Source organism: Oxyura jamaicensis, assembly GCF_011077185.1.
Source record: "Oxyura jamaicensis isolate SHBP4307 breed ruddy duck chromosome 5 unlocalized genomic scaffold, BPBGC_Ojam_1.0 oxy5_random_OJ106705, whole genome shotgun sequence".
Lineage (NCBI taxonomy): Eukaryota > Metazoa > Chordata > Aves > Anseriformes > Anatidae > Oxyura > Oxyura jamaicensis.
This window is the reverse complement of record NW_023303986.1, coordinates 1-18,295: the sequence shown is the minus strand read 5'-3', so window position 1 is coordinate 18,295 and position 18,295 is coordinate 1. Positions and strand designations below refer to the sequence as shown.

General features: G+C 53.4%; 1 protein-coding gene and 1 long non-coding RNA gene across 7 annotated transcripts; one reads left to right on the top strand and one right to left on the bottom strand.

The window, feature by feature from the left end:
- Nucleotides 1-199: 199 nt before the first annotated feature.
- LOC118157425 (anoctamin-9-like) lies at nucleotides 200-13,111 on the bottom strand. Of its 6 annotated transcripts, XM_035311729.1 has the most exons (21): nucleotides 12,910-13,111; nucleotides 12,563-12,679; nucleotides 11,777-11,916; nucleotides 11,432-11,481; nucleotides 10,782-10,840; nucleotides 10,497-10,579; nucleotides 8,673-8,807; nucleotides 8,466-8,562; nucleotides 8,017-8,077; nucleotides 6,873-6,955; nucleotides 6,297-6,401; nucleotides 5,880-6,044; nucleotides 5,749-5,785; nucleotides 5,136-5,247; nucleotides 4,830-4,887; nucleotides 4,567-4,664; nucleotides 4,195-4,361; nucleotides 3,077-3,665; nucleotides 2,244-2,363; nucleotides 2,010-2,103; nucleotides 200-1,890 (listed from the first exon to the last, which is right to left on the bottom strand). In XM_035311729.1, the coding sequence occupies exons 5-21, from the start codon at nucleotides 10,821-10,823 to the stop codon at nucleotides 1,702-1,704; spliced, it is 2,235 nt and encodes a 744-aa protein (XP_035167620.1). In that variant the 5' UTR covers nucleotides 10,824-10,840; nucleotides 11,432-11,481; nucleotides 11,777-11,916; nucleotides 12,563-12,679; nucleotides 12,910-13,111; the 3' UTR covers nucleotides 200-1,701. The 6 variants fall into 6 exon arrangements, with proteins under 6 accessions (XP_035167620.1, XP_035167622.1, XP_035167621.1 ...); XM_035311731.1 differs by lacking the exon at nucleotides 11,432-11,481; XM_035311730.1 differs by lacking the exon at nucleotides 12,910-13,111 and having other exon boundaries at nucleotides 12,563-12,747.
- LOC118157427 lies at nucleotides 7,685-16,199 on the top strand. The gene is made up of 3 exons (XR_004746640.1): nucleotides 7,685-8,188; nucleotides 15,115-15,542; nucleotides 15,981-16,199. It is a non-coding gene; the product is annotated as an uncharacterized LOC118157427 (long non-coding RNA).
- The last annotated feature ends 2,096 nt before the right edge of the window (nucleotides 16,200-18,295 follow it).

Here is an 18,295-nt window from a genome sequence, read left to right as displayed (position 1 = left end):
CACTCTCAGCACCTCTCCCTCAGCCCTAGTGCTGTGCTAGGTAGAAGTGGTCCAGCTCCAGCCCTTTTTTGATTATCCGCATCAAGAAAAGAGAGGTTGGAGTAGACGATTTCTTTGGGTGATGTGGATGGCAAAGGAGGGGAGGTGGGAACTGTTCCGTGTGACTACAGTGAGTCACGGCAGCTGAAGATGAGGCTGCTTGCACCTGTGCAGTTAGTGTGTTTATTTACTGTTCTCTCATTCTAGTTGAGGTGGGAACGTAATTGAGTCAGAGCAGGTGCAGTGACTTGGCAGGGCCCAGTGCAAAAGCCACTCAGGCTAACGAGTTTGTTTTTCCAGCCTGTGAAAATGATGGGCTGGAGTTGCAGCCACACAGTAGTTTTGTCGAGAGGAGGATTGTGCTGGCTGGTGTGAAAGAGGAAGGACTGAATTTTCTTGATGGTACAGGAGCAGGGAGATCACTGAAGGCAGAGGAAGAAGGGGCTGGAGAGGGAATGTGGACTGAAGTAGCTGCCTTTTTCTGCGAGGCTGCACGGCATGTGGAGGTGATGACTGATGCGGAAGCTCGCTCACCTCCTGCAGACCAGCAGTGCGCTTGTCCAGCCCGTGCCCCAGGTAACATTCCTGTCTCTGCTGCGACTTTCTTCCTCCTCATGGCTGTGCAAGTTATAAAGCATCCTGCTCTGTGAAGCTGCCGTCAGCTCCCCAGCTCAAGTCCAAGCTCGGGGGCACATGGCCTGTCTCTGCCAGCGGTGCTGCGGTGGTTCCTCCGGTGCCTGCGGCACTGCTGGGCTGGGGAGAGGGGCTCAGGTCCGTGCTTCTCACTCTCTGCAGTGCAAGGCGGCTACACCTCGGTGGAGTACTCCATCATGCTGGGGGAGAAGGGAGAGGGAGGTCATGGATGGGATATCCGCATCGGGAAGGAAGGGGGGAGTGGGGAAGTGTTCTGAGCGGGAACAGGGACATTTGCCAGATACAAGTGAAGAACGACCTGCTGTTTGTGGAAAGTCCCCGTGTGTGCAAATCTCTCTGCTGATGGGAAGCAGCAGCCTGGGAGCTGAATGGTGGTGGTGTGATGCTTCCTTGACCCCACACAGCTCTGCTCTCACCTGGATTTCAGGGGAGGCTTATGGGGAGGGGCAGGCTGAGCCTTCCTCCAAAGCAGGGTTCAGTCCTAGAGGACAGCTGCACCTACAGCTTTCTTCTAAGTTGGTTCTGCCTCCAGCTGAAATTGTTTTGTGGGTTCCCCCCTATCCCCCAGCAAAGTTTTAAATGGAAAATTTGGATAAAAATGCTCCTTTTTTTTTTTTTTTTTTTTTTTTGAGTTCGTTTTTCCTAAAGGAAAAGATGAAGGCAAGCAGACTCCTCCTCTTGTGAGCTTTAGTGTTGAATCACCTCAGGTGGAACTCTTCTCACTGGCCTTGAGACACTTGAAAGCTGGGCACCAGCATTGCTCAGTGATGCTGCAGGCATGGAGGGAGGTGTCTCCTCCTCTCCAGGTAATGCAGCCTGCCTTAAAATGGACATTTAGTGCTGTAGGCCCTAAGCAGCAGGGGCTGGACTGAAAGCTGGGGAGAAGCTACCTCCAAAAGGGTGATGGAGGAGCTTACCAGAAGGCAGGGGCTCATAGCCCCATGCTCCTTTGTGCCCATGGAGGCAGGGAGCCCATTCTTGGGGCTCTGGAGTGAGCTGATTCTACAGTCAGCCAGGTCTCCAGCTGGATACCATGCTGTCTCTGAGCACAGCAACACCTGGCACTTTCTGGGGCATCACCCACCTCAGTTCTTTCCGAAGGTTGCTGTGTTTCTCGTCCAGAACGTGGTTCTTAACTGACTGGGGGACATCGGGGACGTACCAGGCTGCGATCAGCTTGACGCACAGAGCCGCATGCTGCAGAAAGCAAATGGAGCCACCGCGGGCAGTGAGCAGCTCCCCAGGTCTGTGCCACCACCCCCGTGTTTGCCCCAGCCTCTTTGTGCCTTCCCGGGCAGCTTGCCCTAAGTGCTCACCTCAAAGAGGATGAGGAAGGCAAGCCGGGCTGCGAAGACGTGCCAGAACTGGACGGTGTAGCTGTAGTCATCGGCGTTCCTGTAATCCCGGTACCTGCAGCAGAGCCCCATCAGCACCAGCCCAGGCTCCCCCCTTGCCAGGCATCACGTCCCACCTCGGCAGTCCCAGGGGAGCTCTGATGGCTTCCTGAGGGGCTACGTGCCATGGTGAGGGGCTGGCAGGGGTGCTGGTACCTGCACTCCGTGATCTTGTCCCTGACAATGTCTGTCTGATTTTCAGCCAGCTTTGTGTGGGGCTCGAAGTCCTGGACGTGGAAGACGGAGAGGCTGTGGTTGATATAGCCGGTCAGGCAGCTGTGGGGGAGGAAAGGGCACATCTGGGCACAGAAACCCTGCGGCGAGGGCAAGCTCCTGCTTTGTGGCCACACTCGGAGAAGTTACGGCATGCCCTAAAGGAAATTGCAGCTCGTGACCTTTTTTTTTTTTTTTTGGGGGGGGGGGGGGGAGGGGCTTAAAGGCCCCAGATTGCAGGCAGACAGTCTTTATAGCAATCAGTTTTTGTGTCTAAGGGCTTCCTGGTGTGTGGATTCTCAGGTGATTAGTGGTACGGTTGAGCACAGACTGTAACCTCCCATTTTGGGGGAAGTCAGCTTCTGTCTGGGGCTCTCCCTCCACTCCCCAGCCACCCGTTTTCACAGAGCTGAGGGGATGAAAGTCTCTGAGACCTCTATCCAATTTAACTGAGTTTGGCTGGTGAATCAATGTGGGAAAAGAGGGAGGGGGAGGAGAGGGCATGGGCAGGCACCCAGCCAAAAGTCCTCCCTGCAGCTCTCAGGTGCTACACAGTGCTCTTTCCATGCAGAGGCACCAGTTTACCCACTGATGGGAGTGGGAGGCTGGCTGCGATGTTGAAGTTGGTGCCATCTGGAAAACTCTTTCTGAAGACTTTTGAAAACTCTTTTTGAGGCACCCTACTTTAGGGGATGCCTCACACTCTTGCACTGAGGCAGGACAGGACACTGCAGGCAGGGCTGCAGGGGCTGGGGCGCCTGACCAGCAACACTCACTCCACAGCAGTGTTGTTTTCGTTCATGCAGGGGCTGTATGTGTACTTGTAGACCTGCACAGGGATGAAGTCAGACGTGATGGCGATCACCAGTCCATTCCCGATGACAGCCAGGATGCCAATGGCCTCCAGGACCTGCAGCCAGATTCCTGCAGGAGAGGAGCAGTCACTGAGCCAGCTTTCTTCCACTCTTCTGGGATTGCAAACCCAGCCCCAGCTGGTTTGGCATAGCCAGAAGAGGCCTGGGTCAATGAAGGAGATCTCCAAGGTGCCCTTCAACCTCTGCAGGATCTGAAATTGTTTCTCCTTCCCCAATAAACAGCTCTCCCTGTGGTACCAATTGCTGGAAAAGGGATGCTCCAGACCTCCCCACATCAGAAGGGGCTCACCACCTGCGCTGTTTTCCCAAGCAGCAGCTACAGAGGGCCCCATCTCACCGATGTCATTGGCCTTCCTGGGCACCATGCGCCGGCGCAGCCGCATCATCTTGATGGCATCCAGACGGATCTCAAAGAGGTTGTTGCAGAAAGCCAGCAGCGGGGCGAGGGGAAAGGCAGCCACAAAAATGGTGGTGAAGCTGTACTGGATCACTGCAGAGGAGGGAAATGCCGGGTGATGGCACGGAGCTGCCTTGGAGGGGTCATCCCACAGATACCCAGCTGCAGTGTGGGCTTGTCCTGCTTTATGGCTTTTGTCAGAAGGGCCTCGCAGGATTGAAAGGGGGAGATAGACTTGTCTTAGAGACCCCTCACCCCCAAAGGGGACACCCACCTCTCCCAGAGCTATTGGAGAGGGAGCTCCATGGGGTCCCCAGTGGGCATTGGTTGAGCCAGCCAAGCAGAGGGAGCACCTAAGGGTTACAGCCATCACCTTGATGCTCCTAGGAGGAGAGGAAGATGCTAGGCAGGGACCCAAGGCCAACACAGTTGCCTTTCCTCCCTGACTTTGGGAATGATCTTGTGTGCCAGGGCTCTTGGAGTGGGGCTGGGCATGGAGCTGGGTCTCAGAGCTCTCCCTTGCCTATACAAGGGCTCCCCAATGTCAGGCTCTCCCCACCCGAGGAAGACATGGCACTGCACACAGCATCCCTCCTTGCTCACCCTCCCCTTCCCTACGTACCCATCTCCAAGAACTCATCAAACAAGCTGAAGATGTTGACCTCGTTGAGTTGATAGTTGCTCAGCCACTGCTTTTTGCAGGGGTCCTCAGGCTCTTCCTCCTCCCCCAACACCATGTTTCTCTTCTTGGGGCGCTTCTGCCTAGTGCGTATTTTGTGGCTTATCCAGCTGCAAGGGGAGGAAGCAATTGGTACTGCTGCCTGAAGAGGACAGCGGGGCTGAACTGCTGGCAGTGACAGCCCTGGAGACCTGATATGGGGAAAAGGAGGAAATCTTGGCCCAAAGGCCAGGGTTATTCTCTGTAAGAGCCGGGAAGCTGTCCTGCAAATACAGAAACACCGAGAAGTGCTCTGCAGGGTGGAGGAAAGCTTACGGGACGAGGTACTCCACCAGATTGCTGATGGTCTGCTTGAGCATCATGATGATGGCCATCTGGATGAAGAGGTCGGTGATGCAGCCGCTGGGGTGGCACTGCAAAGGGATAAGAGGAGAGGAGTTGTGCACCACAAGCAGCGTGACCTGCTCTCAGGGGCTACTTGGCCAAGCTGAGGCTCAGCAGAGCCTTGCTGGGTAGCGGGGAAATGCAGTGTAGGAGTTGTGGTGCAGGGTCAGAGGGTTTCACAGCAAGTCCCTCACCTCCTCCAGCCTCCACCTGCCAGCAATGCGCACATAATTCCCTGGGTGGCCGTTGATCCTGAGCAGGGAAGCAAGAAGAGCGACATCTGTTGAGCCCCACCGTTGACTCCCCCCCCCTTTGGATGAACATCCAGCAGCAGGATGGAGAGCACCAATCTCCAGGCAAGGGGCTCCCCCCACCCACCACACCCTCAGGGAAAAGCCCTGCTGAGGTCCCAGGTGGTTTGTGGCCCTCTCCCGTCTGCCAGCTGCCCTGGGCACTGTGCTCTGGTGAGGAGGGTGGATGGGCCTCTGGCCACAACTCACCGTCCCAGGAAGAAAGCGATGTAGATGAGCGAGGAGAAGTTTGTGAAGAACTGGAAGATGAAGATCTTTATGGTGAAGTTGTTCTCACGCTGGGAGAAGGTCCGTGGTTTCTCTGTAGACAGAAACAGGGCTTTGGTCACACAGTGGTGGGACCTTGCCCCGCTCCCCCTGGATCCCATGGTAGCCTTGGAGGTTCTAAAGGGGTCTCTGTGCCCTGTGGAGCTCTCCCTGCCCCTCCACCTGAGCCCTTTGTGGGTGGTAAGCCCAAGTTAGAAGATCCCTCAGAGCCAAAACCTGGGGCAGAAAGGGGGCTCTGGTTGGGATGAAAACCATGTTATAAGCTCTTCTGTGGTTGTTAAGGTTTCCTGCTCATCCCAGCTCTCAGCCCCACTGCCCCTCCAAAGCGTATCGTGGCTGGGGACAGCCAGCTGGCAGCATGGGGGCCACTGATGGGCTGCTGGTTTTCCTTGGTTTGCATGGCGAGAGCTGCCTGGGAGATGCGTCGCAGTGGTGGAGGAAGGGAAGGGGCTATGAGCCTGGCTGCATTTGGAGACCATAGGGTGGGGGCACCACTGTGGGGTGCAGGTGGGGGACAGACCCCAGTTTCCCTTACCCACGTCACAGAGAAAGAGGGCCACACGCCTGTTGACCTGCAGGAGAGAGGTGTAAAACAAAAGGGGAGCATTGATGATGGGGAAAAAAAGGCAAGCCCCACCAGTGCCCACCCCATGCCACGTTCTGCACCTTGGTCATGATGACGATGGTGAGGTAGTGCAGCACAGCCCCTGTCATCACAGCCACCGTGTTGGCCTGCTCGCGGAAGAATTCAAAGTCGCTTTGAGTGAAGAGAGCCGTCGCCACCACCCGATAAATGACGAGCGCGTGGGCAATGCCGATCAGCACAGCAATCTGTGGAGGAGGGCGGTGGGGTGAGGAGAAGCCACTCCAGCTGAGGACCACCAGGCCTTCAGGCACTGGCACTCTTCACCATGTGGAACTGGCCTCAAAAGCAAGCCTGTCCTCTTAAGTGGAGGATTAGAGGTTCGTAACGTGGACATTTCCACCTCTCCTCATCTAGACTTTCCTTAGGCCCGTCACACTCACGGGGAGAAATGAGAGTGTCAAGTGCCCCTTCTACCCTATGTTCATCCTGGCACATACCATGACCAGAACCAAGATGAGTACGATGGTGCTGCGCAAGTAGGAGTGCTGGTACCGCCGAGGTTCGTGCTGCAAATTATTTATCAGCTCCAAAGCCAGCTCCTCCTAAATATATATATATATAAATAAAACAAATACACACACATGCACATATATATATGGAAAATGAAGGATCCAACAGAGCCATTCCCAGGTGGTGGGAAGCCCAGGGTGGCTGTGTAAATGGAGGTGTGGGATGAGCAGAACCAGAGGACAGGACTGAGCACCCAACCCAACCTACAACAGTGTGGCCAGTCCTGACTGAGTTCAAGCACTCATGCAGGTGAAGAGGGGGCTAGCAATGCAGAGAGGGGAATAGCAATGCAGAGTGGAGACCAGCATCTGCTCAGCTCTCTGGTGGGGTCTGCCTCTCCTGGGCCTGTCAAAGGAGCCAGGTGTTGGCTTTGCCCCTTGCTTAAGTGCATCTATTACATGTCCATATCCACAGAGAGGTACCTCTGCCATGTCTCTTCTGCGAGCCCAGCTATTTCCTGCCCTGAAAAGGAAAGCAGCAAGCAGGAAAGATAATATCCTTACCTCATCCTCATCCCACCTGTACAGGTCCCAGTTGGTGACCACGGTAGCTCTCTGCCTCTTCCACAGCTCCAGGAACACGGTGGCTGTAGGGGGAAGGTGGGAGCACGGTGACCCTCAGGGATGGCCCCACAGAAGTCACCCCTCCATTCCACAGCACAGGCTGGGCAGTCGTGTTACCATCCAACCTGATGGCAAAGCTGCTTGGACTGCTCTTGGCCCATGAAGGACAAGCAGCCACCTCTGCACCTCAGCGACCAGAAAGGACCCGGGATGAGCAGCAGTGAAGAAGAGGATGGAGATATATGGGGGTCAGTTTTTACTGGGAGTCAGGCCAGCCTGAGGGGCTGTAAGGGATTTGATCTAAACCACAGTAAGCACCAGGGCTAGTCTGCTGGGGTGGGCATGGTTACATGGGGCCAGAAAAACACATTATTCTGGCCTGATGAAAAATATGCTTTAAAATAGAGTAGGCATCCCATGCTGCACCTCAGCACGACTATACCTCTGCAAATCCATTTACAGCCACCCACTCTGTTAATTCACCTTCCTAAGCTTGTTCTGTGTAAGCTGACCCACAGGAACATGCAAGACCACATCTGTAACCTGCTCAGCAGTGAAACACCCAGCCCAGGTGCTGGCTGCTTACAGCCATGGTGGTGTTTGTAACTGAAAGGGCTGTAGTGAAACCAGACTAAATGTGTAGCTAATATGGTGATGGGATCACATTGACTCAGAGCACAGTGGTCTTCCACAGAAGCTGTAAGATTGTGTGGCAACCTGAGAAGGATTAATGAGGGATGTGGTGGTCCCTCCTTCCTGCAGCTGTGACCACTTGCAGGCAGCTGCTAGAAAAGGACCAGAGTTGGGTGGAGGCTGTGGCAGATGAAGGAGTAAAAGCTCTCAGGCAGGACAGCTGGGGAGTGCTTGAGAAGTAGAAGGGAATTTTGGGGATGATTTTATCCCTTGTGCTGTCTGGAGGGGGAGCCGATAGCTCTGGAAGTAGAGGAGCTAGGGACTAAAAAGCCCCTGAATGCTGGAGCTGTGTTGGTGTCCCATTTTCTTCCACCTCCTCTTCCCCTAAGCTACAGCAGGCTGCTCCTTCTTGCAAGCTCTGTGTGTGTGGTGCTGAGACATTGACACCTACCCCAGATGGCCATGAACATGGCAAATAAAACTGTCCCCTCGTTGTCAATCATGTGAGTGACCTGGAGAAGATCAAGGAAGAATGTGATGGGGGCACCAAGGAGCACCTCGGGGCTGGGGAGAAGCCTCTGCACTTGGTAGTCCTCTTGCCACCCTGATCTCCCAAGAGACAGGTAAAGATGGTGCAGGAAGGCAAAATGCAGGAAGGGGATAGACAGCAGGGACTTGTTAGATTGAGGCAAATGCTTTTTCCTTGGTCTTTTCCTTTTTTTTTGGTGGTGATGGAGACCATGATCTGGCTAGAGCTCTTCTTCCTTATCAGTGTAGGTCTCCTGCGTGTTGTAGCCAATTTGCAGGGGGGGCTTTCATTTTTGGTGGTGTGGGCACAGCATAAACTGGGAGCTTCCCCATCCTTCATCTTGAGCCTGTCTTGGGAAGGGGGCTACTTACCCTGGCATAGGTGCAGGTGTCTGAGAGCAGCCAGAATGGGCACTTCTGGTCGCAGAGTGGGCACATGATGGTGTTATTGGCTTCGCAGATCTCCTTGCTGGAGAGGAAGGAGTAAAGAGAAGCAAAGGGGAGTGACAGTGGTCAAAGCAATATGCACAGCAAAGGGTTGTGAAGGGGATGTGCATTTGGTGTTCTCAGCTGCCTTACCTCACCTGGCTGGAGTTGAAAACAGTAATCCCAGCCACAAAGACCACCAGTCCCATCATCGCAGCGAATCCCAGCAGGTAGGTGTACCAGCCAAGCCAGGCGAAGTACAGGGCCACCTTCTCACCAAAATAGCACCTGGAAGGAAAGGTGAGATGTGCTTTGGGGCCAGTGAGGAGACAATGCTGTTTGGGGTCACTAGGAAATGCTCTTCCACCTCCAAAGGGATAGCCACGTCAGGAGGGGCAGTGCTGCATATCTGGGGATTTGGTTGGGACTGGGACAGTCAGCCCAAGTGACCCGGAAGAAGCAGGAGTGGGCAGCAGTTCCTGGGGGATTTCAGCAGCAAAGGGAGATCCTGGGACTCCCTGGGTGTGGGCTCGGATTGAGGATGCAGCAAAGAGCATTGTGGATGTGGCTGCACAGCAAAGACCTGCTCGGAGCATGGCTCCATCTGAGAGGTGAGTGTGGGGTGGAAGGAAACACAGAGCTCTCCCAGGGGGGCGTGTGGTGCTGGGCATGCTGTCCTGCAGGGTTTGGAGAAGGCAATGAGGTGGTTTCTCCTGTTCTCAGTCAGCCTGGTGACTGAAGCAAACTAAGGAGTGAGATTTTTGTTCCTCATTCCCCCCATCTTGGTTAATATGCCACAGAGAGGGCCACTGTTGTGTGATGCCTGCCTCTGTAATGACTCTGTGGGCACGGTCCCACAAATGCTGCTTCTGCCCTCCCATGAGGGGATCCCAGAGGGGCTGGCTTAAGGGTAGATGTGGTCAGATGAATTGTATTCTAGGTAAAAGTGGTGGGAGTGATTGAGAGACCAAGCTGCAGTCAGTGTCTACAGAACAGAAAGGCTTCAGAAAGATGAGAGGGCCACAAGGTGCAGCGTTTCTCCAGCCAGAGCAATATCCCCTCCCCAGCTCATCTATCTCCCTGCAATACTTTCACTTCTTATTCTTCTGACAGCAGCATCTCATTTTTTCTTGTGTGGGCAAGAGGGTTGGAGGCATGGGTGAGAAATGCTGGTAACTACTGACTGAGGGACCTGCCCCCCCTTCCAATATTCCAGAGGGGTTCACTCCCTGCCAGCAGTCAGAGGTGGTGATGTGCTCCCTGGCTTGTGTTAAGAAAATGATTTTGTACTTGGCCCCTTAATCCTTCTGTGATAACAACGGGTCAGGATGCATTGACCTTAGAAATGGTGTTTTGTCTGACCTTGAGCACCATGGAGGGATCAAGGCTCCCTGGTGCCCCTGCTAGACTTGTGAACTGTGAGACACGTTTAAGGAAAGAGAATGCAATTTTAGCATTTCATCTCCCTCCCACGCTGAAAACCTTATGAAGCAGCATGTTATTTTTGCCTTCCTTCTCCTGGCCACAGAGACTTGGTTTTCTTCCCTTTTCTAAAATAGCTGTGCTCTTCCCTGAGTTTTAATGTGGCTATAGGAGCCCCTTGTTGCCTTTAATGTCTCAAGTTCGGCTTCAGGCAGGATGTGTTCACTGATACTCTGTTCTCATCTCACCTTCCTTTTGAACATGGGAGAGGGTGGTGGAAAATGAAAGGCTAATTAAGAACTGCTCAGATGGGGGGGGAGAGGGGGGTTCATGCTGCAAAATTAGCAGGCAGAGCTTGGTGCCATGGGATACCCTTTAGGTTCAGAACTTCACAAGCTGCAGAAAAGGCCCAATACGTGTGAGAAGAGCCAGGTACAAACTAATGATTTTTTTAAAAAAAAAACAAAAAACAACAACAACACAGGAGCTTGGGAAGGGTTTCAGGTGGGGCCTCTTGGCTAGATGGATCCCCTCTGCCCCTTCTTCCCACATTACCTGATCTTCTCAATCGGCTGTTGGCAAAATATATCTCTCCAGCGAGCCCACTTCTCCTTTAGGAATTCTCTTACCTCTTCTTTCTGGAGTGCAGAGAAATTGATTGGACTCAGGAACATCAGGGCAACCTTAATCCCCAGCCCAGCTCCCATCTGGAGCCCGGTTGTGCCCTACATCCAGGTGTGTCCCAGTACAGCCCCAGTTACCCAAAGCTCTCTCCCACCCGGTCTGGCTCCTCCACCTCTTGCGGCTTTTCCTCCCAGACATCTGCGTACTTGGCCTCACCTCGTGCAGTGGAAACATTGCCTCAAAGACGTTTTTCTTCATGAGGTCATGCAGCTTCTCTGTTAGCAGAGCGGAACAGGAAGGATTAGTGACACAAAGCTTTGCTTTCCCACCTGCATGCTTCCTGCCAGGCAGCATCACCCAAAACCTTTTCTGAAGCCTTAAGGGCGGGGGACAGAAAATAAAAATGCCTGGGAGAGGCTGAGCTGTCCAGAAGGGATCAGTGCTAATCGTTGTGGTTGTGCTGCTCAGCTGGGATGCCGCAGGCTGTGCTGGGGCTGGTGCTGGTAGCAAGCCAGGTAGGCAGGTCCTTAGAGAAAGATGGAGAGCCAGCACCTTTATTACCTCTCCTGCTGATGCCAGGGTGCCAGAGAGGGACAAGCCTTTTTGGGGACACAGAAGGGTGGATTTGGGGAAAGGGAGTAGAGGGCCGTTGATGGTTCCTACAGTCCAAATTTCCCAGCCTCTGGATATGGCAGCAAATTGACCTCCCAGAGCTGCACCTCTTTTTGTCACATCCCCACCCAAGGGTGCTGAGACAGCTGGGGTGCCTGTGCCTGGCACAGGGCAGGAGCTGTGCTGCTGGTCCTGGCTGTGCATCACCCCGGGGATAAGGGGGGTGTAAGGGCCCACTGGTCCTGTTCCCTTACCGAGGTCGGGCGTGACCGTGTTCAGCAAGATGAAGTTCACAATCCGTATCCTGAGCAAGGAGAAACTGGGATTAAAGGCTAGCCTGAGGATACAGACTGGTGTTGTTGCTCCAGAGAGCGGGGAAGGGAAGGGAGGTATGCACCAAACCCCAGGGAAGTAGGGAAGAAACAGGGATCTGGTTGTGGACAGTGAGGGGCTGGCCACTTTGCACCAAAGGTGGTAATTGGCTTTCTGTGGAGAATTAAAAGCCTGGCACAGTTGTGAGCTGAGACGAAAAGTGGATGCTGGTGTGGTGGGAAGGGGCTGCAAGGTGCTGGCAGCCAGCAGCCCAGCTCAGGACCCACCTGGTGGTCACTGGTATGTCATGACGGGCATCGGAGTCTTGCAGCCGGCTGTCCTGAGGGTTCCTCAGGAGCCACTGGTATTTCCGGAAGATATGTTTTGGGGCACGGACCCCATAAAATAGCTTCTTGTCCTCAATTTTCTAGCGGGTAGAAGAGAGAGGCTGTTAAAGCAATGCAGGCAGGGAAAGAGGCAGAACTGCAAGATCCAGGGGCTGTGTGAGTCCTGGGGCTGGGGTCTCCCCTAGGTGTGTGTGCCGTGTGTTTTACACCTGGTGGGGTGATTGGCTTGAGGGTTTGGGTCTCTTCCTGAGGCCTGAACTAGGCTGGGATCCTGGGTACCACAAGATATCCCCAGCCTTTTGTTCTTGAAAGAGAAATAACCTCTGTTTCACTTTCCCCTTGTTTTTAAATATGATCTGCTGAAAACAGATAAACTGATAACTGGGGTGATTAAAATGAACTGTTGGTTTGGAAATGCTTTAGTGTGGCGTGAAAGATATAGGTGATCTAAAGAGCGTGTGATAGTTGTGCTAAGTAATTAGAGAGATTTTGTGAGTGTGAATTCCAATTTAAAACTTAGTTTTCACATAGAGATATAAAGGTCAATAAACTTACCTAAATTCTTATGTCACTAGTGAGTATTTTGTTTGTGTATATGTACACACATAATAGTAGAGGGATATCTCTTTTTCTGGCTTTAATTATCTTTCTTTAACCTTCCCTTAGAAGCCAGTTGTTTATAGATGTTGCGTTACGTAGCAGATACCCATATCTGCTGCCCCTCACCTTGATGGTGAACCCCTTCTTGCTCAGCTCATCCAGGAACTTCTTCCTCTTGATCTCCTTCACGCTGCCCACTTCGTGGATGTCACTCACGAGGACGAAATCCCACTTCTCTTCATCCTGCCCACAGAAAATACGAGGGAATTAATGGGGATGGCAAGCTCTCCCATTTGGCTCCAGTCCCTCGGAGGTTTGGGAGGTTCCCATGTTCTATAGAGGGACCCTGGGGACCGGCATTGAGCAGAAGAGTGGGGATGGGGAAACTGAGGCAGCTGCTGCCATGGTGTTCCCCCCAAACCCACATTTTTGAGCTCTGTACTCACTGTGAGTGCAGAGGGACCCAAGCTTACCGCAGAGGCAAATGGATCTGAGTCTTCAAAGGGAAAATTTCTCCAGGGAGTCAACAGAATTTCATCCTGTGGAAGAGAAAACCAGCAAAGGCTTCAGTGGGGTCTCTGGGACATCCTGCATTTGGATGCAGAGCAAACCTCTCTCTGCAAACACCTGGATGGCTTTGTGGTGCCCTGGGTCAGGTCTTGCCCTTGCTGCTGGAGGCAATGGGGTCAAGCTGCCCTGCTCCAGCTGGTGAGAGCAGGTAAGCAGCACTCTGCTTGTGGTATGGAGAAACCCATCTTTAATAGTGCAGGCAAAGGATTTGCAGTGTTGCCTGCCAACCCACCACTGTATGTGGTCTGCACAGGCTCTGCCAGACTTTCCAAGCTAGGGACATTTGGTAATAGCAGATGAAAGGCATCCTGAAAGAGAGTATGGGCTAGAGGATCTTGGGCATGCCCTAGCTGGGCTGGTGGAGGTGTGTAGTTGGCCTGCAGGAGCAAAGCAAAGAGTGGTTCCTGCCCATCAGCAGAGATTGTGAGATAAATAACCTGCTGGGGTTAAGAAGAGTGCATCTCAGTGTTGCCCATTCGACTTGTGGTTTATCTGAAGAATGGGGACCAAATGAGTCCAAAATAAAGGCAGGTGGGACAGCAGGTTGCCCAGCGTGACAGAAGGGTCTTCCTGCGAGGTGCCACTGCTGGGGTCAGCCAGGCTCCCTGTGCTCAGTTCCACTAGTCTTGTGCTCGTGCCTCCCTGCAGGGTGCTGCATCTCGCTTTCCTCTGCATCTCCTGGGGTGCCGTGGTTGTTTTCAGGAGATGAATGAGTGAGGATTGCAAATGTTTCAGGCAGCAGAAGCACAAAGCCCTTGCCGACTGTGCCAGCCTGGGGTTGCTGCCTGCAGCAGCTCCCTCATCCCTCCAGGCTCAGCCTTGATGCGTTTGTGGCACAGGAACAGATGGTGAGGAGATTGATGGGAGATGAAACTCCTGGTATTTGGGTGCTCTAGGGTGTACCATTGGCATGGCACCTTGCAGTACATCAAAAGAGGCAGCCCATGTAGGTAAAAAATGCATTACAATGTAAGATCAAGGGCCAGTTTTCCTCTTCCAGTGGCTGAGGGGGTACCTGGGGAGGGGGGTTAGAGCAGGCATGTCCAAAACCTCCTCCCGTGCACTATTGGTCTCCAGCTCAGGCTCTTCCTGAGTCAAAAAATGTGTCTTTGTGTTTGGGGATCCTTGAATGATTGCTGCTCCACGGGCAAGGGCATTGATGTCTCATTTTGATCTCTTGTAATGCCTAACATCTACAGAGTCCTGGGGCCCCGAGGGAGCCAGCCAGCAGAACAAAACCTGCCTCTGTTCTGGACTTCACTCCTCCTTGCTTCACGTGGTGCCCTGATATCTGCACCAGAAGAATGTGGATGCTTAACTCACTCCCTCTCCATGCATCAATGGTTTTTACAAGACTTTCATCTGCCTTTTCTGCTCTTTACCATTCCCTTTCAGGTAGGGAGCTCTTAGCTTTTTGGCCAGGAGGGGGAAGGCAGTTTTGAAGTCCCTGGAACAAAGAGTGGGGTGCAGGCAATGGGAGGCTTGCACAGCAAACAGGGTGGAAAATAATTTCTCAGAAAGCGCCACAAATGGCTCAGTCTGTGGCTCAGGGGCAGCTGACACTTGGCTTCTTCCTGCTTGCCTCCTGTGCACTGGCAGCTCCAAAGAGAGGCTGTGCAGGAGTGAATGCAAAATTATGCTCAGGCACCCAAGTGAGTCTGAGCCTAATTATGCTCAGACACCCAAGCGGTGTGGTTTTGGGGCTGCACAAAGCAAGTAAGATGATGTTGTGGCAGTAGGTGCCCTCTGCCCAGCCTAGGGTGCTCCTCCTCTGAGGGATGCTGCAGAGAGCACCCTTGGGTGGCCTGGACCTGGTGGTGGGTGCCGGTACAGGGGCATGTCAGCTTCAAAACACTTTGTTCCCAACTTCAGTGCCTGGCCTCCCCAGTGTGATCTCATCCCGGTCCCGCAGCCGTAGTTGCTCTTAGGCAAGAGAGGATTAGTCCGACCAGTCCTTCAGTGGGCTGAAGAGAACATGCTGGGCTTCAGATCCCAGTGAGCACAAGGAGGTTAATAAAGACCTGCTCTGAAGCCTGTGCTGTACAAGGACAGGGAATGGATCTTGTCTTAAAAGTGGCACTTTTAAAAATTATTATTATTTTTTGCAGTTCTTTGGCATGATTCATGGTGCAGCCCTGCAAACAGTTATGCTGCTGTTTCTAAGGGCACAGTGATGCAGCACAGAAGAAGCTGCTGGGGAAGGGGATATCATCAGTCAGGACTGCCACCGAAGACTTTGTGTCCCAAAACAGCGGCCAGACAGACGAGTTCATCCAGATGTAATCTCGGGAGCGGAGCGGTGGTGGTGCAACCAAGTCCTGATGTAAGATCTGGATCCCGAGCTTCCACTGAGGAATGAGGCCATGGGAGTCAGCAAGACTGAGATGAGGAAAGGGCTGAAATGCTCTGCCAGATACTCTCTAATGTGGAGCCACGACCCTGGCTTCACCCAGAGCAGAAGAGCAGTGGGGAGACTGAGGAAGACAAAGCAAGAAGACTTGGGAAGAGGGATCCCCCCCAAAGAGGCGTTGTTATGGTAAGAAACAGTGCTTCCCATTGCTGAAAGGTTCCCCAGTTAAAGCCATGACACAAAGGGAATTTGTGGTGCTGTCATCTGCTCCATCCAAGACCTGAGGAGGCTTTGGGTGGGAGAAGTGGCTTTTCACTTGGCTTGGTGTCCCCAGCTGGGTAAGAACCAAGTTGGTGCAGTGGCTCTACCTGTCCCTGTCCGAGAGCCCCTCTCTGGGCACAGGGGTAGAGCAGGATCCCGTCAGGGCTCTGCCCCAGCTCCTGATGCTCTGATGCTGGCACAGATCAGGGCTGGCACCGCCTCTCTACAGGTTGCGTTGTCTCATTCCTGCCTGGCTGGTTTCTCCCAGCCTGTGCACGCACCAACCTCATCCTGCAAAGGCTGCCAGCCTTTCAGCTCTAGCAGTGATCCCTGCAATGCTGAGGGTACCCTTTTGTACCCTAGGTGTTCCCAGATGCATCCCTATGCTGCTGTCCAACTGGTGTTAGCCCCAGCAGAGCTCAGGAGAAGGTGAACAGATCTGCTAGCGTTGCAGTTTCTGTTTCCAGGTGGCTCCCAGGCACGTCATCTGCACACACAGTCCCCTACTGGGAGGCAAAGCATCCTGACCAGCACTACCCTACCCCAGAGAAAAGCTGCTGAAGGGATTAGCAAGGTAGGTTCGTGCACGGCCAGCATCCAGTCATGGGACTCAGTCCTTGAGGCCAGGCCAAGAGGCTGTGGAGTATTGGGAGCTTCACCCGCAGACCCTGTGGTGCCACCAACCCCTGAGTCCTGCTCTGTCCCTGCAGGGCTTGAGCAGGGCATCCTCCCTCTGCCAGCACTCCCAGTCATAACGTGGCCAGTCTCCTGGACCTGATGCTGCCAGATCCTGCCCTTGCTTCTGCTTGTTCCTGAAACAGCAAGTGCTGATTTTAATCCCAAGAGGGACCTGTTACTTTTTAATTTCCCCCAGAATCAGTGGGGGTGCTTCTCAGGCCACCTGCGTGCAGCTGTCTAGGCAATAAGGATGTCGTGGAAGCAGGGACTGCAGCAGCTCGGCAGGCCGGTCTCTGTGTTCCCATAGCAATAGGATTTACCACCTGGTCCCCCCTCTGCAGGCACCGTGAGTGCCTCTGTATAGGACTGAAAACCGGGGTTGGGGGCGGGAAGGGTTTGCAAATTATTTGCTGCTCAGAGCAGATGATTCCCAGTGCCCCCCTCTGGAGTGGTAACAGGCAAAATTGCATTCTCCTGCAGAGTGTGTGTGTGGGGGGGGGTTGCAGACCTGGGATGACAGAAGGGTGGTGTTTCAGCAGGCTTAATTCTTGGTGGCTGCTGACATCCACGCGAGCAGGGCTGAACGTGAGGCAAAGGCTGCGTTAAGCTTCCTCTGCTAGGGCTGTTGTGCAGGAGCCCTGCCTGCTTTTGAGGCCAGATGTGTCTCGTGTGAAGGGACAGCTGCAGAAGGGAGGGACTTTGGATCGTTAGGACTCCCACACCTATTTCTCTGGCCCTGGGGACTGGCAGCACTAATGTGGTGACAGCTGCTTTGCTCTGGAAGCACGAGGCAGCCAGGTCAGCCTCGTGTGTGGGCAAGGCTGCCTCAGCTCCGAAGCGGTTGTATAAACCATGGACTCTACTCCTTGCTATCAAGGACGGCTCCCATTTAGCCCTCTTCCTGCGCTGCGCTTGGAGCAGGGTTGGAGGCACGCTGAGCCAAGCTGTGGGAGAAGCAACCTGCACAAAGAGCAGTGTCAAGGAGGATTTGAGTGCCCTGAAATGTGCCAGATTTCTCTCCAGCTGTACCAGCAGGTCCTTGGCTCCTTGTAGGCAGCCAGGTGTCCTGCTCCCCGCGCAAGGAGGTTGCCGGATCCTTTTGAGGTACCCTTGGGCTGGAACTGTAGTCACCTATGTGAGTAACCGAGGCGAACCACCTGGGCAGGATCCGGCATCCTTGTTTTCCTTTCCAGCTGTAGATTGGTAAAAGTTTGGGTGGTTCCTATCACCTACACAAAGATGACTGGACTGCTATCTTGTCTTGGGGATGATTCCTACAAATGCTTCTTGTGCTCTCCTCCCTTCCCCTGGAGCACTTCCACCTTACCTCGTAGTTTCCTAAGAAACGTGACAATCTTTAATTGAACAGGCAGACGGTATTCCTGTGCTTTTGCTAGTTGTCCCAGTTGTAGAGAGTTTGCCTTTTAAACGAAAGAAACTTTGTCCTTTCTTTCAAGCTAAAGAAACAAATCTTTGCAGCTCTCCTTCTCCTCTGCCATTATTTCAGGCACTCCTCTAATATGTGGAGCTGTCACCTCTGCTGGAATAAGCAGTGCCTTTTCCTGGGCATGTAGAAACTGAAGATCTGGTCTCAGCCTTCTTAAAAACAAACCACGCTTCTGTGATCTGCTCTCTGGAAACTCTGAATTGTGGCATCACGGTGTGGGGCCACGCAGGACCCCACCGGCCTGACCCCCCTGCACCTTTGGGGTGGTGTGTGGAGCTCTGCTCTGCCTCGCTCCCACACTGCAGGTACTGTGGGGAAACTGCAGAGCAAGCACAGCGTACTGCTTTCCCCTGTATGTGGTCATAAGATGAGATTGCTCACTGGAAAGAGGAACTGAGGTTTTATGGTACTTTTTGAGTACCCTGAGGGCTGAAAGCATTTGAATGGCAGAGATCAGCGCTTGCAGCGTAGGAATTTCTAAGCTACAGACAGCTCTGAGATGCTGAAAAAAAAAACCACCTCTTGGAAATTGGTGAGCAGTTTCTCTTTCCTA

Coding starts and splice junctions, on each gene's coding strand:
- LOC118157425 (XM_035311728.1), bottom strand. CDS start 10,648: ATGGGAGCTGGGCTGGGGATTAAGGTTGCCCTGATGTTCCTGAGTCCA. Junction 4,362..4,566: donor CTGGTGGAGTACCTCGTCCC/GTAAGCTTTCCT, acceptor CTCCCCTTGCAG/CTGGATAAGCCACAAAATAC. Junction 3,666..4,194: donor TGATGAGTTCTTGGAGATGG/GTACGTAGGGAA, acceptor CCTCCTCTGCAG/TGATCCAGTACAGCTTCACC.